This window comes from Patagioenas fasciata, chromosome 20 (genome assembly GCF_037038585.1).
Source record: "Patagioenas fasciata isolate bPatFas1 chromosome 20, bPatFas1.hap1, whole genome shotgun sequence".
NCBI classification, from domain to species: Eukaryota; Metazoa; Chordata; class Aves; order Columbiformes; family Columbidae; genus Patagioenas; species Patagioenas fasciata.
The window spans coordinates 8,235,825-8,260,178 of NC_092539.1; the positions used below are offsets into that span (position 1 = coordinate 8,235,825).

The following is a 24,354-nucleotide window of genomic DNA, read 5'->3' on the forward strand; positions in this document are numbered from 1 at the left end:
ACCTCCATCTCCGCAGCCCCCACTGGCGGAACCGTCGTGCGGGGAACCTTCGTGCGGCGGAACCTTCGTGCGCGGCCGCACGGGGCGGCTGCCGGAACGGAGCGGGGCGGAGCGGGGCAGGGAGCCATGGCGGCGGCCGAGCGGGGTTCGGCCGTGCTGGAGCTGCCGCGCACGCCGCGCCTGGTGTGCGTGGAGTACCCGGGGCTGGTGCGGGACGTCGGGGCCATGCTGCGGACGCTGGGAGGAGAGCAGGGGGTGTCGCGGGTGAGAGGGACCCCGGCGCTGCGAGGGTTGGGGGAGGGCGGCTGTTCCCTGTGGGACCCCCCCTGCCGGGGAGCAGGGGAAGGTCCCACGCAGGCTCCACGCGTGGTTTCGGGGTCGCTGCTGTACAGGAGCGAGGGGACGGGAGGTGTCGGGCAGGACGGGGGCAGCTGCGTGTCCCCGCGATGTGCTGCTGGTGGAGCGGGGTTCAGAGAATGTCCTGAGCTAGATCATGGAGTCCAACTCCTGTCCCTGCACAGGACACCCCACAGTTCACACCGTGTGTGTGGGGACGTTGTCCAGTCTCTTCTTGAACACTGTCAGGTTGGGGCCTGGGGAGCCTGTTCCAGTGCCCAGCACCCTCTGGGTGAAGAACCTTTTCCTCATGTCCAACTCACCCTCCCCGGCTCATCTTCCTGCCGCTCCCTTGGGTTCTGTCACTGGTCACTAAAGAGAAGAGCTCAGCCCTCCTCCTCCTGCTCCCCGAGGTGCTGTGGGGGGGAAGCCCCATGGTTGAGGGTGTGGGGTCGTGGGCTGGTGCCAAACAGGTTCCAGGGGAGACGGGCTGCGCGGGTGTGATGCTAACGATGCTAATGGATCCTGTGCCCACCCTCGCCGACAGATCTACGCGGACCCTACCAAAAGGCTGGAGCTGTATTTCCGCCCCAAGGACCCTTACTGCCATCCCGTCTGCGCCAATCGCTTCCCCACCTCCACCATGCTGCTCAAGGTCAAGAGGAGGACCAAGAAGAAGAAGAAGCAGCTGGACAGCGGAGAAGAAATCCAGCCAGAAGTCCAGTTTGAAATGGAGATTGTTGGGACTGTCACCACCGTTTACAAATTTCAAGGTAATACTTGGGTTTGTGTCCACGTGGCTTGAAGGTGAGTGTGTCTGATGGGAAAGTGAAGTGTTACCTTCTAAGAATTTACAGCTGGAAGGACAATCAAGTCTCCTTGCCGTATAAGCCTTTACATAAACTTATCAGACTCCTGCTTCTGCAAGTTGAGTCTTGTGAGAAATATTGCGATATTCACAATGAACTTCACCATGTTTTAACTTTTGTTTCTCGCAGGAATGTCAGATTTCCAGTACCTGGCGATGCACTCTGGTCCTGACGGCAAACAAACCTCCATGTATGACAAAGTCCTGATGCTCAAGCCAGAGAAGGAAGAGTTTTTCAATGGAGAATTACCTCTCTACATCCCACCCCCAATTTTCTCAAGACTGGACACTCCCATTGACTATTTTTATCGGCCAGATATACAACACCGGTTAGTGCCTTTTCTCATAATGTAGGAAATAGCTGTGTTCATTCTGGAATGGAGAGGCAGTGAGACAGTTTGCTGGTTTGTTATATACTTCTGGCAGATAAGTCTGTGTGGGGTGCAGTGAGCCCGGCTTTCTGCAGCTTCCAGCGGCTGGAGCTGAGGGAGAGTGCACAGGAGACGATACCAAATGTTCCTGTGACCGCGCTCACCAGACCTGTTCCTCCTGGCCCCAGCTGGTTTTGCCAGAAGAAAAATCTGTCAGATCTCCCACAAGAAACATCTTTTGTTTTCTCACTGTAGTCCTTCGTTGGCACTTTTTTTTCCTTTTAAAAAAAAGAAAGTTCTTATTTCTAGATTGAACTAATACCTGCATTTCTATCTTGCCTTGTCCCTGTACCCTGCTGAGCTGCAATAACTACAGCAACCAGATGTAGCTTTGCAGGGATTTTTTAAAAGTTAAAATTTCTTTCCTCAGCAGTGTCACAGGAGTCTTTTATGGTACCAGTATGTGGTTCCAAACCCCACAGGGAGTTGGGGCCAGAGGTAAAGCAACCCTCTGCTCACATGGCTGAGTGCCTTCTGTTCCAAAATCTGGAGCACAAACTTCCATTTTCACATGTTCCCATGAAGGCCCCAAGTCCATGTTTGCCACAGGCAGAAAGCAAACCTGATCCTTTCGTCTTTCTTAGGGAGGGATACAACAATCCCCAGGTGTCTGGCGAGAACCTCATTGGCCTCAGCAGGGCCCGTCGCTCACACAATGCTATCTTTGTGAACTTCGATGATGAAGAAATCCCAACTAAACCCCTGGATGCTGCTGTACAGACCTGGAAGAAATTGTGCACCAACTCTGTGGATAAAAAGGTGGAGGAAGAGCTGAGGAAGGTACGTGCCTTATTTCTGACTTGAGCTCTGTACCGCAGTGTGGTGTGTAGGAAGAGCCTGCCTCTAGTTCTAATATTGCTGTTCTGGTAGGTCATACTAAGGGCCAAAGACCCAAATACAGAAGAAAGTCCACTTTGAAAGCTGAACTGCCATTAGTAACCCACTTCCTACTGTTCCCATGGTTGTTTCCTTACTATTTTAGCTCTTTGAAGTCCGTCCTGTCTGGTCTCGGAATGCAGTAAAAGCCAATATCAGTGTCCACCCAGACAAGCTGAAACTTCTGTTGCCGTATTTGGCCTATTACATGGTGAGTCTGTATGTGCCCGGGGGGCTGTGGGGAGGCAGAGCAAGGGAGCATCAGCTGGGAGTTTTGGTCCTTCACTGTTTCTGAGGTCCTAGCACTAAGTACCAGTGCTTAATGTTATGTAAAGAGAAGGAAGGAAGAAAAGCCTTGTTTTTAAACGGAAGTTAAAACCATGAAAGATTCAGTAACTGTTCACACCATTGGTTCTAATCTGCTTTGCAAGTCAGTCAGAGACTCAAGTTGACTGTCCACCTGGCAATGGCAGCAGAATTTTTCCATACAAGCACTTGATTGTGACCTTGCAAGTTAGTTTGTAAGAGCACACAAGTATTTGTGCTTTGACGCATTGATTGTCCAAGTTTCAGTATATAAACACTGGCGTGGCAGGTGAGGAAAGAGCTGGTAACTGAAATAAACTTTGGGAACAAGGGGAAATGCTAGAATTATTTTAAGAACCTCTGCAACATTGTACTGTTCTTTTGTAACCATCTCTTCCCATGTGTGTTTATGCAGTTAACAGGTCCTTGGAGAAGCTTATGGGTTAGGTTTGGCTATGACCCCAGAAAACACCCCGAAGCAAAGATTTATCAAGTGCTGGACTTCCGAATTCGCTGTGGAATGAAATATGGTAAGAGGGCACAAGCCCCAGAGACGCTCTCTCTGCTTTCTGGTTAATCCTGGTAGTACTTTTTACTTCTTTTCCAAACTCTTCTTACCATATTTCTGCTCTGATGAAGATGACGCCTTTTGAGCTCATTCTTACTGTATTTCTTCCATTAACTCCTGTAATACTTCATTTCACAGTATGTGTCTCTGCTCGTTTGGCACGTCCCACACTCAGTGGACAGCTGGCTGACTTTTCTCCCACACATTCAAAGCCCAGGTGGGGTTTTGTTGATCTGACGCTTCTCCTCTCCCTGCCTTGCTAAAGTCACCCAGCCCAGGGATCCACCAGCCCTTCACACACCGGCCCAGCACTTCTGTTACTCAGCCAGGGATGTTCTGCAGGATGCTGGCCCTCAGTTCATTATTGGTTTTCTTTTTTCACCTCTAGGTTACGCCTCTAACGACATGCCTGTGAAAGCAAAACGCAGCACGTATAACTACAGTCTGCCCATCACTGTTAAGAAGCCAGGTACGCTGTGCCCACAGAAGGGCTGGCTCTTCTGTTTCTTTGTTCACCCCATCCCCACAGCATTGTCTGTGTTCTAGCTGAGCCAAAACTGGAGCTTTATTTCTGGTTATAATGTAGTGCTGCTGTTTAGCGAGTAGAAGTGTTGTGAGAGCCTTGGATGCATGTCTGGCTGAGGCACAGTACCTGTTGGCAGACACAGAGTGAAAGATGTCCCTAATTATGACTCTTTTTTTTGTCTTTCAGTAAGTCATACAGTCAGCGTACATGATCTGAAACAGGGGCTTGGTACATCCGGTGCATCTGGTGCAAAAAAGTCTGCCTCCAGCATGTATAAACTGAAGGTGAGCATTGCTCCCTTTTACCAGAATCTCAGTGAAAACCAGGGTGTTTACTGTTTTGTCAGTCATTAAGGGGACAGTTGTGACTTGATGTCCTCAGGGTTACCTGGGCAGCCACTAGTTGTACATGTCACTGCAGAACTTCACCTGCTGTGCACTAAATGTATTTCTTAACTGCTGCAAGATGGGATTGGTGCTCTCAGCCCTGGTCTTAGGCCTGATGAGCATTTTATTTCATTTGATAAAACAGGAACTTTATGGACAGGGAAGTTCAAAAAAAATCACCATGTGTTCATCAGGTCATGCTGCAAAATCCAGCAGGGCAAAATAAATATTTAAACAGGGGTCTTTTATTCTTGCCTTCTTGCTCGAATTAAACCTATGTGGTGACAGAGCTGCAGTGTAAAGAGATGAAGTGTGTTCTCTGCACAGCTGTGCTGTCATGACTATGGATGCCAGGAAATTTTGCCACAGTCCTCATTCAGCTTTACCTTTTGCCCTGTGCAGACACATTAATCCTTTCCTTCCTTCCTCCTCTTAGGAATCTGTGTACATTTTCCAAGAAGGAGCCTTACCCCCTTATCGGCAGATGTTCTACCAGCTCTGTGACTTGAATGTGGAAAGGTACGGCACGCTGGCAGCTGAGTCTTCTGCTAGAGCTAGATGTCAAAGCCTGTTGTTTAGATCCAGTCCATTCCCTTCCCCTCTCTCTCCTTAACCAGAAACTTATGAGGTGTTTAGCTTCTGAATAAAAATAGAACAGATTTTTCACACCTGAACTTCATTCCCCATATGATAATTACCTGAATAACCACATATGCTGTTCCAGCTCAGCATAGTAAAATGGAAGTAAGCCATAATCTGTCTCACTTGAAGCTTACACCTGAGTGCTGAAGGCTAACATCTCCTTCTCTTTTGCTGCTTTTTAGCCTACAGAAAATCATCCATCGGAATGATGGCACAGAGTCAGAATGCACAGAGCGGGATGGGTGGTGCCTTCCAAAGACCAGTGATGATCTGCGAGACAGCATGTCCCTGATGATAAAGCAGATAATCAGATCTGCAAGACCTGGTAAGGATGTTTCAAAGCATATTACTGCCTTCCCGATGGTGTTGAGACATTGTGGGTTGGATAAGGATGTCGCAGCCAGCACTGCAGCAGTAGTGTTCATGTGTTTGCCTCCTCCTCTGTGCCACATCTGGCATTCTTTGTGTTATAGTTCATTACAGCACATGACCCGGGGCTGTTGTCCTCCAGCATCAACGTGGGTTGGGACTAGGATAAAGGTTTTCGGTTCCATCTTCCACAGCTTTCAGGTTTTAGATGTCTTTTCTCAGTGTCTTTTCTCAAGCTCTTATTCTTACTGATGTATCTGTTGGTGGCATTTTACTTTTTATTGATGTTATTAATTGAACAAGAAGTGAGGAAATAATTTGTGCATGATGCTGGGCTCAAGCAGTATCCCTGTGAATTAGAACAGACTGAGCCAGGAGAGGAGGCACCGCACCTGCAGAGCTGCTGGTGTTCCTGGAGTATGGGAACATGTTGCTTTGGGCTTGATCCAGTTCTGCTGAGATGTGCAGCATGAGCTGTGCCCCTCCAACTTCTGTCTTCTCTCACTTGTTTTATGAACTCTGCTGCAAATGCCCCCGGGTTTCACTGAGAGGAGGCATCACAGTGTCTGTCTTTCTTCCCAATTAAGCTCTTTTCTCAAGTACAACAAGCAGTGAAGACGGCAAAGAGCAGCTGACATACGAGTCTGGAGAGGATGAGGATGACGAAGAGGAGGAGGAAGAGGACTTCAAGCCTTCTGATGGGAGTGAAAATGAAATGGAGACAGAAATTCTGGACTATGTGTGAACTCGGTGAGCAGTCTGGCTGCTGTTGGATGGAATCACCTCTGCCCACGTTCCTTGAGTGCTGAGGGTTCAGCAGCAACTTGTACTAAGATGCTGACGATCTCTCTGCACGGGCTGCCGTGCCTGCTGGTGGCTGTCATTCTGGATGTTTTGGAGCTGTTCCTTACATTTTCATAATTGCTGGCTAATAAACCGTCAAGCAAGCTCAACAAACTCCTGAGAAAGAGCCCAGAATCCAAACCAGTTGTTACTACACCAGAAAAGAGGAGAAATTGCATTCCAGAATCTCTGTGTAAGATAGGAAAGGTGCTAAGGTGCTGGAGAAACACTCCAGTGCTCCTGGAGTTGCTGAGGCAGGTGCTGCCCTTTTGCTGACCTAAGGAGAGTGAAAATATTGTGCCATGACCTCAGCATTGGGACTCACTGCTGATCTTGGAAACAAAGCCAGCAGGAAAACCCACTTTCTGGCAGTGAATAATTCCCACATTTATGCAGCAGGACAATCTCCCAGGTTCAAATGAACGTGGTTCATTTGAAAATCAGACACCGGTATCTTAGTTCAAACACAGAACAAAGCTCTGCTTCGCTGAGTTAATGTAAGGTACAAACAATAAACCGAGTGCTGCCTCCTCCACAGCCAGGTCCGCTCCTTTGTCTCCAGGAACACGCCAGCATTTTGGGGAAGGAGTTCAGGCCAACGCCCGCCCTGGGGCAGAGACATTTGAGCATCAGTATTTTATTGCAAAGACTAATTACATTGCTGTGTACAAGTCACACCGGGCGGTGTGCTCCTTCATTGAAGTGTTACAAAATACATATGGTACAGCCGGTCCCTCTGGTGACACTGGGCTGCTGGGGGACACTGGTGGGAGGGGAAGGGAAGGTGGGGGGCAGGAGCTGGCAGGTACAAAGCAGAGGGGAGACGCTGGGGTGCTGGAAAACAAAGGCAGGCGCTGGGCTTTGGGCAGGGGGGAGGCAGGAGGCTGCCCCTGCGTCAGGGAGCCAGGGGCTCCCATCATGTGCAGTGACGGGTGATGCCACCCAAGGGCCCAGGGGATCCCCAGGTGCCACCCAGGCCCTTCTGGAGCTGGGGAAGGTGCTGCACCTGCCTGGCAGCACAGCACCCACAGACAGGGAACAGAAAGGAACAAAGCGCTTAAAAATAAAACAGATGGAACCAGGAGCAAAAAAAGGTCCCCCTTCGGTTAGTGTTTCCTACAGTGATTAAAACAAGCATCTCTGCTGCTGCTCAGGTGAGTAGTGGTATAGGAGGAAGGGAGGGGGTGGCCAGTGGGGTCTGTGCCCCATGAGCACGACAGAGTGATGCTGCTGCTGCCAATGTCCCTCCCAGCAGCCTTAAACACCAGGGTGGGGAGTGGAGAGGGACTGGGCTGCAGGGCATGGGGGAGACTGGATTAGTAAAATGTACAAGTTCGTCTCTTCTATTTACAACCAATAAATATTGAAAAAAAAAAAAAAATCAGTAAACTTTGTTTTATACAAAAAAAAGTCTCATTGCTGCTTCTCCCATGGTCAGTGTTTGAAAAAGTCTGGTTAAAGCCCAAGATGAGTGGCACTTTCTGCGGGTCAGGCGGTGGCACCCAAAGCACCCTGAGCTCTCTGGCTCCTCGCCTGCCCAGCAGACCCAAAGTCTCTATTTGCACAAGTTTGGACAGAAATTCGCTCTCCTCCTCGTTAGGCTGGCAGCGCTGGGGGCATGGGGAGGCGCACAAAGCTTCCCCCACCAGCAGAAGAGACGCTGGCGTTTGATCTTTGGTGCAGGGTTGGACACGGGCCGGCGAAGTCCAGCTGGAGGATGCGCTGGATCAGGGAGAGGAGCGAGACCATGCAGGCTTCCAGTCGTTGAGAGCACGAGGCACCCGCTCCATCACGACACAGACACAGCACCTTCCACAGGGCTCTGAGCATGGGGCGGCGTCTTCTCCGTGGCTTCTCCCAGGGGAAGGATGGGCAGAGACGTGTGGCGGTGGTGATGCCAGTTATCCCGCGGAGGAAGGATGGAGAGGTACAACAATGCTGGGAAAGCCAGGAACAGGAGTGGCCCACGGGCAGCCCAGCTCATGTGGGAGAGGCGATGACTCGTGCTCTGCTCCTTGCAAACTGCCCCTCTGCACGTCACCGCTCCCCGGCTCCCTGGGACACAAGGCACCTACGGCAGAGGCGGGCTCCAGCTCTGGGCTGGCTGGCGGCTGGACTAGTGCCACACCGTGGAAGGTTAGAAAGAGAAAAGAAAAGAGAGAGATCCCCTCTGCTGCCTTCCTGTGTAGATAAAAAGACCTGATTGAAACGGGAGCTTGTGCAGAGAGAGGCAGAGGCTGACACAGGGTGCCAAAGCACCCCGGCTCTCTGTGCAGGAGGAGATGCACAGCTGTCGCCCGCGGGGCAGGGTCGCTCCTCTCGCCAGACCGGGTGGCACAAGGACCGGCCACAGCTGAGCACAGAGCAGCCTGTCCCCAAGGCCCCGTCGGTGATGGGTGGCAGTGGGGCTGAGGCTAGAAGATGCCTTTGGCGATCTTCAGGCCTTTCTGCTTCATCCTGGGCAGGGTGGAGCTGGAGCCATGCTTGATCTTCACCCCCTTGGAGAAGCCTCGCTTCTTCAGCACAAAGTCGTAGTTGGCAGCAGAGTTCATGGCATAGAAGACATTGGCGTTGTCAGGGATCTTCAGCTCTGGAAGTGACCAAGAATGGGGTCAATCAGGCACCCTTTCCCCAAAAGGGGCCCTGAGCGGGGCTGAGAGTTTTCCCCAGGTGCTGGGACCCCTCTGCTGTCACTGCTCCACCCAGTGCTGCCCGAGCTGCGTGACCAGCCAGGGCTTAAGCCCCCAGGAAAGCCCCCTGCGCCCCAGCACACACCTCTCTCCTCTGAGATGATCTGAACAAGCTCATAGTCTTCAGGCCGGTCTCCATCCAAGTTGTGTTTGGCCATGGCTTTGCGAATAACGACCGGGGTCTTATCCTGGCTTGTCACCTGTGAGCACAGAGCATTATTAACTGTAGGGGTGCAAAACACTCAAGCCTCCCACCACCGTCTCCTCCCAGAATGGGCCATGCCCGCAGCTGAGCAGGACAAGCCACCCTTCCGTGGTGTCACCGTGGGTGCCCCGTGCTAACCAGGATGCTCTTGTACATGTTGCCGTTGTCCACGGCCAGGCTGACGCGGATGATGCAGCAGTCGTCGACTTGCTGGTTGTAGAGGGGCAGCGAGAGGGAGGAGTAGCTGGAGATGCCGGAGACCGAGCGCTTGTGGGTGCGGGAGGCCGTCACCGGCGTGGAGGAGACGGAAGAGGATGAGGCACTGCTGGAGCCTGAGCCAATACCCGACGTGTCCAGGGAGGAGAGAGAGGTGGATTCCCAGAACTGGAGGGCAGGGAGGAGAGGGGATGCGGAGGACACAGTGGTTTTAGCTTCTCCGTCGGCCACAGACGGGGCGTACCAGCGCTGGGGGAGGGAGGCCAGAGGGATCTCACTGACCTGTGACAACGGGGGACCGACACAACTACAGCCACCGGAGGCACAAGAGCCCCGCCACGCTGCTGCAGCAGCAAAGGGCAGGGGCCTCCCCAGCCCCAGTGGGTCAGAAGCAGCCCCCAGGGACGCCCAACCCACTCCCCCCAGACACACCTGCCTCTGGAGGCCCGGACCCTGTGAGGTACCCCATACCTTCTTCTCCTGGCAGTCGGGAGACTCGGGGATGAAGCTGATGTTGATCTCCTCCACATCGGAGCTGCTGGAGCCGGCGGAGGTGACGCTCACCGAGTCGGTGGTGTCCCCGCTGCACAGGTACTGCCCGCACTTGAGCTGGTCGAAGGATTTTGAGTGGGAGCTGCCACTGGCGCAGGGCTCGGAGCTGGGCGGCTGCCGGCTGCCAGGAGAGACGTGGAGCAGGTGAGAACAGAGCAAAGCGAGGGTGCATTCGGCTGCCAGGACAACGGCCACCCCAGCTCCATCCCTGCAATGCTCAGCTGGTGTCACCCCACACTGGCCCCATCTCCTCCCCGCATCCCACCAGGGACTCACTCGCTCCATCGCTTGATGATGCCCGTGTTCTTCTTTGCTTTCAACGTGTTGCTGGCTGACTCTGAGAGCGGCTCGATCTCACACGACAGCCCATAGCTGGGAGGGGAGAGAGGAGGGTTTGAGCTCTCCGAGCTGCCGCGGTGAGCACCGTGCTGGAGGGGACGAGCGGTGGGACCTCCCAGTGCCCCGGCAGCAGCACAGCCCTGGACCCCACTCACCTCTCAGCCTCGCTGAGCCGCTCCAGGCCGTGGAACCAGTCCACAAACTGGTCCTCCCGCGTGAAACTGTAGTTGTTACAGGCTGACTGAAGCAGCTTGATCTGGGCAATGACTTCAAACTCCTGCAGCGAACAGAGACCGTGAGACCAGATCTGTTTGCCAGCCCCATGCACAGAAACAGATATGAATGACCAGAATCCTCCTCCCCAAACACTAAGAACATGACAGCAAAAAAGGAGAGGGATCAACCCCAAAGTGACTGGCACAGGCTGGGCTTGCATCAAGTCAACCTCCTCCCTCCACCCTGCTGTGCTGCCAGGGCAAAGCTCTCACCTTCCTTCTCTTCTCAAAGTTGATCAGCCCACCCTGGAAAAGAAGGAGCCAAATGTCAGTGTGGAGAAAAAAATATGGTTCCCATAGCTCACTGTCACTGCTGTGCAGGTGTCCCTGCTGAGGCACAGTGGGACAGCAGCCCATGGCCACGGGCTGGCAGAAGTGGATGCACAGGGTGCAGTGTCGGATATACGACACACAGGGTGCAGTGTACGACATAGGACACATGGGGCACCAACCCTCCATTTATCAGCCCAGGCTCTGGGGCAGCTGCGTGGAGGAAGGAGAGGACAGAAATGGAGCTACATACATCCAGGTAATCCTTCATGGCAGTGTCGAGCATCACCAGGTCTGTGAGGAAGGTGCCAAGGTAGGGAATGGTGCCCTGCATCACACCCTGTGGGGACAGGAGGGTCAGGAGGGTCAGCAGGGGGTGGGTACCAGCCCTGGCAAATGCTGGTGGGGGGACATGGGGGTGGCTGTGCCAGACTCACCATCTCTCGCTGCTGCTGCTGCCGCTTCTGAGCCCTCTTCGGGTTGATCTCCAAGGTGGCAAATTTGGATGTGCCCTCCTAGATGGTGGGGAGAGGTGTGGATCAGTGCAGGTGGGAAACTGCACTAATAGATGAGCTAAAATTCATCCCTGTTTTTATTGCCACAAGTTTCCTCGTAGAGAGGAAGAGGAGGAAATCACAGCTGAGCTTTTTCATGGCTAAAAGGGGAGAGGCTTAGTGAATAGGAACTGCTGCTCCCATTTCCAGCTCTGTATAAATAGCTCCTCAATGGGATGTTTTGTAGCCTTTTGCATTTTGTGTCCTCCCAGCCCCCAAACTGGAGCTAGGTTGGAAGCTGTGGAGAGGCTCTATGCAGGAGGACTTTTTCTGCAGAAAGACTTTAACAAAACCTACAGCCCCACCTGAAATCAAGAGGACTTTACACCGAATGCAGCTGCCTCTGGGGAGAAGCTGTCACCTGGTGCACTGGATCCTATCCCACTGCTTATCTCTGCTTGCTAGACTGCTCTGCTGTCTTCAGGCAACGACAACTTTTGGGTGGAGGAGCAAAAAGCCCAGCCTTGTCTGAAACCCCTGCCTGCAACCCCAGCAGCACTGCCACGGCTTTAACCTGGTGGCTGGAACAACGTGGAAACTTCTGCCAGCATCAGCTCGAGCTCCCTGCCAGAGACCAGAGGACGTGGGTGCCGCTTCCCCGTACCTTAATGAGAAGCTCCCGGCTCAGCGAGTGGTTGTTCTCATCAGAGAAGATCTCAGAGAGCTCATGGAAAGTGCGGATGCTCTCCCTGCTCAGGGAGAGACATGGAGACAAGTCAGCAATGTTATCATGGTGGGTTCTCCTCCTTACCCAAAGGACTCTGCAATGCTCACAGCTCTAGCAGGGCCTTGCTTTTTGGGGGCTATTTCAGGGTGTTTTGCATGGGAAGGAGGAAGAGGTGATGGAGCTTTTATTTCCTCACCTTCCTTAGGTCCCTGACACCTTATGCTGGATTGTGGGCACTCCCCAAGAGGCAATGCTGGAGCTGAGACGATCCCAACTACACATTCGAGGGCCACAGACACAGCCCAGCCTCCCCCATGAACCCTCCCCACGGCCACAGGAGCCCAGCAAGGTGCTGCTTACCGCAGGACCTCATCCCAGGTCTTCTTCAGCCGGTGAACGGCGTTGCACTGCAGGGCCGAGAGGATGGCTCGGAGGGAGGAGAAGTTCTTCAGGATGCGGCACTCCTGGGGGCAGACAAGGAGACGACAGGACTCAGCGCTAAAGAAAGCCCAGGATCTGCTGGGATTCTCATACTGCAAAACCTCAGCCCTTTGCCGAAGCGAGAGGCGAGCGAGCTGTCCTACCCGAGCCACTTCGATCCACCGCTCCACCACCTTGGCCCGCTGCTGTGGCTTCAGGGACCGGTCTCCGAGACACGTGACAATGACACAGTTGGCCACGCTATTGAACTGCGAGACCGTGGCACGGATGGTGGGTGCCAGGTGCTCTTTGCCCTTCTTGTCTCGCTGGGACCAGATGCAGCCCAGGCAGTGGTAAGGCACCACTTTCTTAAACAGCTCCTGGAAGATAAAGGGATGGAGATGGGTCTCTGTGGGGTCCCTGGGAAGGGAACGGGCCAGGGGGAAAAGATGGATGGGAAGAAACAAGCCTGTGCCCAGAGCTGCAGGTGGGCAGAGCGCTGTCGAATGATACTCACGGCATCCATCAACGTGAACTGTTCTGCCACCATCTCTGGGGAGAAGGAGAGGAAATCTGGCTTTCCGTCCCCAACCCCGTTCTCCTCCACCAGCTGGAAGGTGCAGGCGCCATGGTCCACAGCTGTGAGAGATGGCACAAAGCTGAGCCCCGTGGAGCTGCCGCGAGCCGGGATCCACACCAACCCACGCCATCCCTGTGGGCACCCACGTCCCACCTCCCGGGCTCTTAATTCCCATCTGGCTTCACGCCTCGAGAAACGAGGCTCCGCTAAAAGGATAGTCATCTTAAACCTGGACACAAGCATCTGCAGAGGATTAAAGGCAGATTAGCTAATCCATTTAGAAATCCCACTTCTGGTTCAGTTGGATTAGCTTCCCGTTGTACCTCCACATAAACACGGGGTTTATGGGGGTTCAGTGACCCAAGATTTTGGAAACCCTCGATGCCAACCAGTGGCACTCTCTCCACCTGCAACCCCAAATGAGCCCCTGAAAGCGGGGGGAGGATCCCACCTTCCCCCTCGGACTCGCTCTGCTCTTGCTGCTGGAACTGGGCCAGCAGGATGCGGGCTCTGCGCTCCAGGTCCGATCCGGGGATGTTGTGGTGCACGTAGGAGATGAGCTGCTTGAGGCAGGCGAAGTCCGGGGGCTTGCGGAAGTCCTCTGAGTACTGGTCCAGCCAGGCACCCAGGATGGAGGAGATGGTGCTGCAGGGAGGAGGGAAACACAGGCAAGCCTGCTGAGAACTGTGTCCCAGCACCATAATGAGCCCCAGGCACCAGGAGCACCCCCGGGACAAAACATGCCTTTGTACAAAAACTAAAGAACCATAAACCAGAGCCACCCATCTTGTCCACCCACAGTGGTCAGACTTACTTCTTCAGCTCCGTCCTCTCGTCCACGGTGTGCCTGGAGTGGTCCCCATTCGTCTGCACGTGGAGTTTGCCGTACCTGGGGGGCACATTGAGGAGGCACTGAGCATCCTGGGCTCACTGCCTCTCACCGCTGCCTCTTCTCCCTCCACATCACCCCCAGTTCTGCCCGGGGATCAGGATGAACCTCTCATGCACTGTCCTGCTCCCCTCACTCTGCCACAGCCCCCAAATTACATGAACCGGGTAGCGGCTGGAAGGGGAGCAGCTCTCTGGGAAGTTGTGTCCCTTCATGCTAGTGGGGTTGGGAGAAGCTCACCAGCCCTCCAATGCACAGCAGCAGAAGATGCTGGGGCTCTCCCGGCCAAAAGGGCTCAGATATTGGCCACCCCCAGCTGCATTTTGGGGCTCAGGGCATCCTCACCTGTTCAGCAGAAGGTCCAGCACTTGCTTGGTGGTGGCGAAGGCCCGGTAAGTGCACAGGAAGATGGTGACATAGGTGGAGTCATTGCCCTTGAAGGCTGAGACCAGGTACTCCACCAGCTTCTCCAAGGTCCCAGCTTTTATCGTCCGCACCTTACACGTCTCGTAGAGGTTTAAGGCCGACTCGTTCTCAAACTGCCAGGACAGGAGCAGAAGTCAGTGGGCTGGATGAAGGCAGACACGTTCGAGCGCAACACAATCCCACCAGCTCCACAAGGTGCATTTGGGTCTAGGCTGGGACCGGGGATCCCGTATAATGCCCAAGACTCCCATGATGGACCTGGAGAAAGGGAAGCTGGGTCTCCTCGGACACCAAATACCAGCAACTTGGCTGAGAAGATTTGAGCATTTGGGAAATCCCAGAAAATGCCTCAAGGTTGCTGAAATCTAGATGCAAATCAGGGTTGCCCTATTGTGCAAAATGAGGCTTCAGATTGTTTCCCCTATGCCCTTCCATGTGGGGAAGAGGCCAGTGGGTGCTCCCAAATAAATGCATGATTCCCAAATAAGGCTTTCAAGGGGCACCCTGGACAGGAGCATATGAGAGAGTACGAAAAGGGCAGGATATGGGTTAGTATTGACCCTGCCAAGCCCTGACATCAGGGAAACATCTGAAAACACCGCAGCTCACCCCCAGCCATCGCTGCCCTTTGTTGGCCGTGTGATGGAGCTGCACTTTCCGGAGCGATATGCTGTAGATCACACCATCCTCCAGCTCTTCTCCGATCTCCTGTGTGGAGCTCTGCATGGGAGGACAAGATACACCGTGAGATAAGGAGGCTGAATTGTGGCAGAGATGCTTTTGTGGGCTCATAGGCAACAGCTGGCTGGCTGCTTCCTCCTCCCCAAGCCTTTGCTTTCCCAGGAGATGACATTGCCACCCGGTGTGACCATAATCTCGGTAATCTGCCCCTGTGGGAACTGAGCACCTCAGCGCACCTTCAGTAATAAATAATAACCATGAAAACAATCTGTCTATGAGCTTTGACAGCGCTGGCCACGCACACAAGGCAGAAATCCAAAAGGGGAGATCAAAGCTGGGGGGAAACCTCAGGGAACAGCACCAGGGTGGGCTCAGGAACAGCTGGGACATGTCCCTGCACCCCTGGGGACAGGCACCTCCAGGCCACAGCCCAACCAAGCTATGAAGCTCATGTTTTTGCTCTGGGGAGATGGAGATTGTCTAAAACTCAGTGAGGAAAGAGGGGATGCTCTCGGGGGAGGTCCCCAGGCAACACCTGCCCCAGCTCCCCCAGCCCCATGTGCCAGCGTGGGGCTTGGCAGCGGCTCCAGCCCCACACGGATAATTGGGTTCCCTCCTCCTCTCTCGCCACGCTGTGCTGAGTCAGTGCCTCTCTTAAGAGGATTTATTCAGATCCTTTTAAACACTGCAGGGTTCTCCCCCACCCTCCATCCCCCATGCCAAATGGTGGGACACGGTGTAACACACAGCAAAACCCACAGCTCAGCAGATGGGGAAAATGCCTGAAAGCATTAAGCCGGTTAGCGGGGGGAGGTGACCATGCGCTGGGGTGCAGGGACCTGGGGACAAGTCCCCCCTGCACATCAACATTGCCAGCCAGGGACCAGAGCCAGCCTGTGGCTTTCCCTGCAACCAGGAGCACAAAAAGCCCTGGGGAACGGCAGCAACATCGGGCTCACCGGGGAAAAAGTTGCTGTGGGGCGACCCAGGATGGAACCCCAGCAATGCTGCTGCTCCCTGCAAAAAATCCTCCTCTCAAATTGCTCCTCACAAACGCAGCAACAGCCGTACCCAAGGTCCAGGCTCCAGACAATGCTGCACACCTCAAGGTGACATATCAAATGTGCGCCCAACATGCTCTTTAACCACCATCCTGTATCATCACCATCTCAGTAGCCGTCTCTGCTGTTATCATCCCCTGCTCAAGTCAAGTACTCGTTTGGTTTGCAGAAGCTCGAGGAGTTGTGGGGCTCCGAACTTCAGCCGTGCTGTGAACACCAGAAGTCCTTCCCAGGACTCAGTGACTTCTGGACCAACCCTGACAGCACCTGCACAAGGCAGCAGACAGACAGACAACCTTCCAGACACCTGCGTCAGTCCCTCTCTTGTTCTATGCTCTGGGATGAATTATGGCATCAATTTATGTCCAAGTATAAACAGGTCTGAACTTTAAGAGATGGAGAAAGTGCTTCCCATCATCTCCCCTGAGCTCTCTCAGTATCTTCCAGTCACACTTTGGGCAGGAGGAAAACTCTGGGTCCAGCAGGAGCAGACCCCTTGCACAGTTTAACTCAGAAAAGAGATTTGGCTGGGCAGTTGTAAACCCCAGACACAAATATCAAGAAAGATCAGACGCTTGCTGAGATGCAATTAAGTTAATAAAGAAATCAAACGTCTCAGGATCAAACCATGAATCACTGGCAGCTGCTGTGCAACTACAGTGGAAAATATTGCCATGACTATGCAGGGGTTTTCACTCTATTTCATGTCACGTGCAGAGGATACACCCAGCTTTATGTGCGTAGAAGCACATTTCATTTCCTTCCCATATTCAAGACTGGCAGATTCATTCATTTTCTGTCTTGCTGACTCGTGCGATATCCCCCAAAGTTCCCCCTTTGCAAACCACACGCGAAGTATGCAGCTTCCAGCGGTCCTTGGCCAGGTTCATGCCAAGAGCCAGGCGAGCCGCTACACTGGTACTTTTTAAAATCCCGCTATTTATATTCTGCGTGAGCTTCCTCTTTCCTACCACTGCTTCTCCAAGATGCTGATTGTGCATTCCGCACATGTTGGTTAAAAACCAAGGAAGCAAAAAGCAGCAGCAGGACGGAGCCAGTGAAGCCCCACTCCAACACCTGCACCAAACACACGTTTATCCCTTTGCAGGTGAGGAGACACGGGGTGGGAGAGACACAAAACCTCCAACTGTGGCTTATGTGTGTGTGGGCACCAAGAACTCTGCAATCCTAACTCTGGCACTCACACCAGTTCCCTCCAGGACTTCCAGCAAGTCAACCAGAGACGAATGTCTTCAAAACGGTCTCTAAAGGGCTTTGACACACAAGTGCTGGTATATATTACTGCAACAGCTACTGCTCCCCATTGCTTGCCCTACACATCTGAGTTTTCTGCCTCTCAAAGCAGAAGGGAACTTGGTTCAGGCCTCAGCCAGCACAACAAGAGCCCAGCACCCATGTGCAAACCTCCTTCAACCCAAATAACTGAGCACTGAACTGTGGCAGAGATACGGATGAGTCATCCCTTCCGTTTACTGCATCGCCTTGGTACAAGAGACATGGTCAACAGGCCCAGGCAGGGCTTTAAACAAAGCTTTTCTGTGACAGCACTAACTCTGAACATGTTGATGGTTACAGTATTTGCATCTTCCCCCAAACTCATACAGAAGGGACTCAGCATCCCAAAAAGGGAGATCCAACGCATTTCAAGATGGGCACCAAAATAGAGAAGACACAGAAAATGAACATTTGACCACGATTTCTCCAGCTCAGCGTGCAGTCCTGCTCCTCTCCATACAACAGGAAAAGGGCCTCTTGATGGAGAGGCAGAAGGAAAAACCACATATTTAACTTCGGGGTATCAGACGCCCAATTCTGCAGTCCCAGAGCCTTTTGCAAAAGCAGCGGTAAGTGAACTCGGCAGGAGTTCATCCCCTGAAATACGAAACTGGAGGTCTGCACCAGATGGCTTGCCTGGTTTGAGAGACGCCTCCTCCAACCGCAGATCGCCCCGGGCTGCGTGAGCAACAGTGAGAGCTCCTCCGATAGTTCAAAGCCATGGTGACTACACCGCGGAGGAATTCCTGCTCCGTGCAATAAACCCTGCTACTCTCTGGTGAATGTTCTAGCACACGGCACAGCGTCGAACCCCACGTCTTCACGCAGAGGTTTAATAATGAGCTGTGAGACGTTGCCAGGGTTTGCAAGCCTGGAGGAAGGGCTGTGGTGTGAGGGACCCCAGGCAGGGAGCAGCAGGGAATCTGCCTTCGTCTGTGCTCATCGGCTGAACGGGGGGAGAATGCAAAAGCCAAACAGTAAAGCATATTATTGGCGAGGGATGTGCACTTTAGAAAGCGTTTGAGATCAGTCACAATGGTGATTTCAGTAAGACAAGAGCAATGTAAGGGATTAAGTGTGAGCATGACAGCATCCCTGCACGTTACACAGACAATTAGCCAACAATTACCAGGTCTTAAGAGCTCTGGTCCCACGTGTCCTGGGTTAGCGCATTGGCCTCCAAGGACACAAAATAATGAACTGTTATTGGAAAAAAGGTATTAATTTCAGCACACGTGGAAGAGACAAAACTGCTTAAAGTGCTTTTACTGATGCTCCCTGGACAACAGCTGGTTTAAAGATCAAGATGTTCGTGTTGCTCTGTTCCCCTTCAGCTTGGCTACACAAAATGCCTGATCTACGGACAGGTATAACACAGCACCAAGAGGTTCTTTGCACCGCGATTTCCAAGGACTGCTGCTACCAGCCAGAAGAGAGGAGCAGATGTTAACCCTGCCCATGGGAACCTGAGTCTGTTGGGAATTAACAGTCGTGCTGGTTGAAGAGACAAGAAAAGGCAGAGCTGAGCCTCAAAGACATCACCAGGAGTTTCTTGGTGAAGCTCCACGCTTGCACAAGTTCAAAAGGACTTGATGAAAGCTGGTAAACTTTCTAGAAACAGAAAGTGAGGGTTTGGTGTTTACAATCCCCAGTCCTTTCTCAGAATAATCCCTTCACACCGGCAACGGGAAATGGGCCTTTTTCCAGAACCGAAAGGAACTGGCTCCACCAAGACCGTGTCCTCCATGCCTCACACAAGCCCCAAGTTAACTTTCGTTTCACTCCCATTAGCAAATCCCGAACCCATGCAATGAACTGCAGCGACTTTGGGGCCTCTTATGTAAACTGAAGCATATGACATTAAGTAAAAGGAAATAGGAAAAAAGCCACCCCCATCTAGTGAAAGGAAAACAACTGCAGTTCCGTGACCTAAAGAAAGACCGCAAAAGCAGAAGTACCCTCTGTGCTACCCATCCAAAATAAGCGCACGTAGCACAACCCCCTTCCTCATGGGGACTTCCAGGCAAAAAGCCCCATGCTGGCTGTTCCCCCATGGGGTTGGGATTGTCCCGTCTGCTCCTCAAGCTCATCAGCGGTTTCCTTCCCCCAGCTGTGCTCAGGAAGGCTATGGAGTCCACCTAAAGCTGTGAGGAAGGCACCGAATATCCCCAGTGCTGGGGGAAAGAGAGGTGCCCCATGGCAGCGCCTGCCCACCCCAGGGACCCCCAGTACGTGTTTTGCATCGGGAGCCCCATGGAGGACAAGAGCCCTCCTGCTCCCCAACACCATCCCAGTGATGACCACAGCGGCATTGGGGTACAGTGGTTTTGGGGGCTGATCTGCTGGCTCTGTTGTCCCTGAGCTGTGTTCCCATCGCTGCTGGTGGAGCTCAAGTCCCCAAACACAGCTCGGCTGCCCCCAGCCCCGGGCGCTGCTCCCCACGCAGAGATGTTGGGCAGATGGACGTGATTCCTTTCGGTTTTCAACACTCTCTGCCTTCCTTCCTGCCTGCTCAGAGCTGCCTCAGACCAGGACGGATTCCAACAGCCCATTAAAAAAATAATGACAAAGAGGGAAACAGGAAAAGAGGAGAAAAAGGACTAGAAGCTAAACTTAAACTCACTGTGAAAAGGGGGTGTTTCTGCCAGGACACCAAGACAGTGGCAACAGCTGAGAGTCTGTTCTCACCCCATCAGCCGCTGGGCTCTGCAGCTGGGCTTTCCCGACACCCCAAGCTCTGCGTTTGCTCTGCTTTGGGTGTTTGAGCAGGAAAGTTGCACCCAGTGCCCGCAGGGAACAGCCCTGGGCTGGGCATCACCCAGCACCACTGCACCCCAGGGACAGAGGGAGGGGGAACATCACCCCACACCTGCCTCTTGGGGAGATTTTATACCTCCTGTCTCATGGTCTGGGGCTGCACGAGACTGACAGCAGGTCTGATCCTGTGTCTGCAACCCAAAGGGGTTAGAGACAATATTCAAAGCTGCCTTCTCCACCATCGCAGCTTAGGAGAAAGCAGCAGCTAGCGGATGGGTTACAAAGGCATCTTGTGATTCGCACGCAGTGAGTCAGAGGCTGGAGCGAGGATTAGGAGCTCAGCGCTCAGGTTCAGAAATGAGACAGAGCAGATACAGAGTATTCCTCCCCCATCGCCTTTTGTTTTGCTTTTATAAAGAAAAGGAAGAGCCTTCCCACATGTAGAAACTTTTTCGCTCTTTTTATGGTCTGGAAATCAAGAGCCGAAGATGTGCAAAGATGCTCTGTGTCTACTCGGCCTCCAAGGAGATCAGGCCCTGTGATGCAGGGGGGATGAAGGTGCTGGGGGATCAGCCTTGGCTGGGGGACTCCCCAGGGAAAAGCAAATGCAGAGACATCAGAGACATCAGAGATGCCTGCTTAACTCCAAACTCTGTGTTTCCTACACCCAGGAGTATAGAAGACCACCAGCATCTCTACCTAAATATTTGCATCCTGCATGAAAACCCCACCAAAGCAGGACCTTCCTCATGTTTCCTACTAGGGGATGTGCCAGGAATGTTGTGCAGGGATGTGCAGGCTGTTGAAGTTCAGAAGAAAACTGAGGGCAGCAGGTTTTGCTTCCTCTCTAAGTCGATGGAAAAAAGATCCCGCCGACACATCAGTTCCAGCTCTTGCACCACAGTCCTCGGCTCTGTGTTCGTGATCGCTTCGGCGTGCGCCCCGGCACTATCCATGCTCAGCACCAACGCCTACGCAGGGCCAGGTTTGCATACGAGGGACGCAGCTGGCCCGCGCTTACGGAGCAATTGTACCGCTACAAACTTGCCTAGAGCCCGGGGGGTAATTACTGGAAGTGAAACCAGAATGACATGACTGGTGACAACTGGTCTATATAAAAGAATTAAAACATATTGCTTTGCAAGGTTAAGTAAAGACTGAGTGGCTCATAGTAAGTCATTTCAGCTCAGAACAAAGGTCGCTATTTCGCCAAGGTGGAACAGAAAAATCTGCAAGAAATGTAACAGAAACAAGTTCAAAATTTGCCTATTTTTTTGGTGCATGAACAGTAGCACCTGTAAGTCACATGCAACATGTCAGCTTTATAATGCCTCATCCAAATGCAAAGAAAAACTGCATATGTGTCCCAAAGAGGTTATAGTTCAAGCCTGATCTAATGCTGCTCTATTGATTCCACTGCTGAAACAGGGCCCTTCTGCACCAAGTGTGCTATTTCTGCTGTGGCAATGACTGCCATATGTATTTGGAAAGGGATGGCGATGAGGCCGGCATTCAGAGCTGATGTACCTCGAAACCGATCGGTATGCTTGCTCCTGAAATGTCAGTTATGTCTTAACACATGTTAACCAGAACACCAAGACTTGGTCGTTGCAGCAGCTCCAGGGCAATGCTTGTCCCTCGCACACATCAGTATTTGCAAGCCGGTGAGTTCATCTACCCCAAAAGTCAAGTCTACATTTTCAGATACACAAAGCCTTGAAATAAATATTCTCCTGCTCTCAGCTTGTAGCCTACGTGCAGGTCCAGACAGCTAAAAAATACATTCAAAGAAGTATCAGCTGCTTTTGTCAAACCCCTCTCTCGCCCCCATCCTCTAAGTCACCCATGTGTCCAAAGCGCACACCTGGGCACACACCTGCGGCACAAACCAGGCACGTGGGACGTACAGAAAGGGCAAAGCAACGACTATGGCTCCAGCAAATGCCAGGAAGAAAACATCAGCCCAGAGCCAGGAGGCGGCTTTCAGCCCCTCGCGCCATGCTAAACCATCCCACCAGCCCCGTGCCAATATTCCCAGGGAGTTTCGCCACATACCATTCCCAAGCAGCCTGGAGAAGCTGTGAATGACTGCCTACGCAGTAACTCACCTGCTGTAGCTTGTAGAGGGGGAAAAAGAAAGCAAAGTTCTATCTTTCTGTGATTTTTGAAGGTGCACAGATTGGGATGGACGAATTGGAGGCTGTCCAAAAGGCACAGCCCTGTCTGGCTGCAGTCTGGCTTACGGTCACTGCGCCGCCACATTTCCTTTCAATCTGAACAAGGTTAATTCTGATTTAGCTCAGACACATCCTCAGCTCAGATAAACTGAACCAAAAAAAGCCCTCGTGAAATAAATGTGTCCACCCACGTGTTTACACCACCTTACGTCAACTTATATTCCCCCTGTTAGAACTGGTGTGAATGAAGCGTGGGCAAAGCCAACAAACCCAGACCTCTCGGTCCCCCCTCCCCAAATCCCAGCACCCCAGCCTGCGCAGAGGAGGATGCCTGGGGGCTCTGTACGCCCCTGGCCCCCTGGAGCAGGGCAGGCTCGGCCGCTCTCCCAGCCCGGTTCTATGGCCCCACTGTGCTCCCCATGGCCGGAGAACGGCTCGCGGTGCTGGTGGCACAGGAACGGCCTCGCCGGATAGCTCGTTCTTTGTGTGTGTGTGTCTGCAGCAGGGTGACCCAGTAAACAGCTGAAGCAGAGAAAATGCAGGAACAATCCAGTGCAGGGAGGCAGCGAGGGGCTGCCGGGGAAAGGACAGGAGGAATAAATGCGAGTCTTTGTTCTCCGGCCGTGCCCCTCGCGCCCAACTCCCACCCCGGCCGGGATGACGTGCGGTGCCTCCATTTGCTGCCGTGTGTTTCCCAGCACGGAGCTCCGGGCTGAGCCCAACTCGTCCCAGCCTCCTCCTGACACCCTCAGCCCCGGTGTCCCACCATATCCTAATGCAGGGCTCAACCTGCAGAGATTCTCCTCTCTGTGGGTCCCCCCCTATTTGTTCTCCTCCCTGGGGTGCCTGTGGGAAGCGGGAAGGGGGAAGAGCAAGCACTTTTGCTTTGTAGTCAAGAAAATCTCACCTTCAGAGCATTACTTAAATAGGTGTCAACGAGGCAGTAGGTGCTACATAAGCAGGTACAGGGGCAGGAGTAAACAAGCCAACACCCGGGAGGGGTCTGCAATCAGGATGCTCTGATTTCCACTGCCTAAGCAACTGAGAACTTAAGTTTAATTGGCACCTTTGGGGAGAAAACTACTTTAAAAAAAAAAAAGGATAAAAAACCCACACCACCTTAAAAAAACCCCATTTGTTGTCAAGTGTCTGAACACGCTGGGAGCCCAGAAGTGAGGTTTGGACACGGTCCCTGCCCTGAGTGCTGGGTGTGCCGGATCCTGCACACACGGAGGGTGGAGAGCGGCTGTGGCACGAGGAGTGCGGGTGTCCGGGCAGGACACGGGCAGCCGGGGCGCTGCGATGAGCGCTCTCCCCAGACCTGCAGTTGTAGGTGCCACGGACCATGTCCGAACATCACCCGGGACCCGCAGGCAGCTTCACCCAGGGCTGCTCCACTTTCTCACCTACCCTGACTCAGCACAGATTTTTGGAACCATGTTTTCTGTCACCACTTAAAGACACGGCCCTTTTCCAGTGGTTACTGATGACGAAGGTGTACCTGTGTTTGCAGCAGCGTACCCGCTCCCGCTCGGGGACAGCGGGATTTCAACCCAGCGCTGGGTCACCGCAGGCATTTGCAGACAAGCATTCCCTCACGTTACCAGAGCTCTTTCATGGCAGCTAAAACACCGCACAAGAAGCCAGCTCCTCCTGGCCGCGGCACTTTGGCAAACCAGTGCAGACACGCTCCCAGCCCGACTTGTCTGTTCCTGCCACCCTGCCCGATTCACCAGCCACAGGTGAGCATCCCTGCAGCTCACCCTCCCATTTAAAACGATTTTGGGGGACAAACGCTGGGATATCCCAAAAGATGTGCACAGTAACCATGGGGCAGCATCAGTGCAAAGAGTACAGAGGTGCCCACTTTCCTCCCCCGGTTCCTTTGATGTTGTGCCTGGACTAAGCCGGGTCAAGCCCCAAGCAGCCCCATCCTCCCAGAGCTGAGTTTTACTGAGGAACACACTGAAATCTATTGGAATGAGGGCTGAGAGAGATGTGGTTTGTGGGATACCCCCCAAAGAAGCACTTCAAGGAGTGTTTGTTGTGACACTGGTGTGAGCCATAGCTACACTCTGAGTCACCCCAGCGCGTCTGCAAGGGAGGGACCAGCTGGGCCCGTCTTAGTGCCAGTTCTCACTGTCGCAA

General features: G+C 53.1%; 2 protein-coding genes across 6 annotated transcripts in view; one reads left to right on the forward strand and one right to left on the reverse strand.

The window, feature by feature from the left end:
- The first annotated feature begins 105 nt into the window (after nt 1-105).
- GTF3C5 (general transcription factor IIIC subunit 5) lies at nt 106-6,688 on the forward strand. The gene is made up of 11 exons (XM_065853603.2): nt 106-264; nt 884-1,109; nt 1,335-1,533; nt 2,220-2,415; nt 2,618-2,722; nt 3,233-3,347; nt 3,774-3,854; nt 4,098-4,195; nt 4,734-4,816; nt 5,122-5,264; nt 5,896-6,688. The coding sequence occupies exons 1-11, from the start codon at nt 127-129 to the stop codon at nt 6,051-6,053; spliced, it is 1,542 nt and encodes a 513-aa protein (XP_065709675.1). The 5' UTR covers nt 106-126; the 3' UTR covers nt 6,054-6,688.
- Nucleotides 6,689-6,772: 84 nt separating this feature from the next.
- RALGDS (ral guanine nucleotide dissociation stimulator) overlaps nt 6,773-24,354 on the reverse strand; it is a 55,129-nt gene continuing 37,547 nt past the window's right edge. For 3 of the 5 annotated variants that reach the window (XM_065853599.2, XM_065853597.2, XM_065853595.2), the window contains exons 2-18: nt 14,844-14,954; nt 14,154-14,347; nt 13,734-13,808; nt 13,371-13,564; nt 12,857-12,978; nt 12,504-12,719; nt 12,280-12,383; nt 11,857-11,941; nt 11,136-11,213; nt 10,952-11,038; nt 10,642-10,674; nt 10,309-10,430; nt 10,091-10,186; nt 9,734-9,935; nt 9,185-9,544; nt 8,927-9,041; nt 6,773-8,741 (exon numbers count right to left, since the gene is read on the reverse strand). In XM_065853599.2, the coding sequence (XP_065709671.1) occupies nt 8,566-8,741; nt 8,927-9,041; nt 9,185-9,544; nt 9,734-9,935; nt 10,091-10,186; nt 10,309-10,430; nt 10,642-10,674; nt 10,952-11,038; nt 11,136-11,213; nt 11,857-11,941; nt 12,280-12,383; nt 12,504-12,719; nt 12,857-12,978; nt 13,371-13,564; nt 13,734-13,808; nt 14,154-14,347; nt 14,844-14,954 (2,370 nt within the window). In that variant the 3' untranslated portion in view covers nt 6,773-8,565. The remainder of the gene's footprint in view (nt 8,742-8,926; nt 9,042-9,184; nt 9,545-9,733; nt 9,936-10,090; nt 10,187-10,308; nt 10,431-10,641; nt 10,675-10,951; nt 11,039-11,135; nt 11,214-11,856; nt 11,942-12,279; nt 12,384-12,503; nt 12,720-12,856; nt 12,979-13,370; nt 13,565-13,733; nt 13,809-14,153; nt 14,348-14,843; nt 14,955-24,354) is intronic. The other 2 variants (XM_065853598.2, XM_065853596.2) reach the window with 2 other exon arrangements.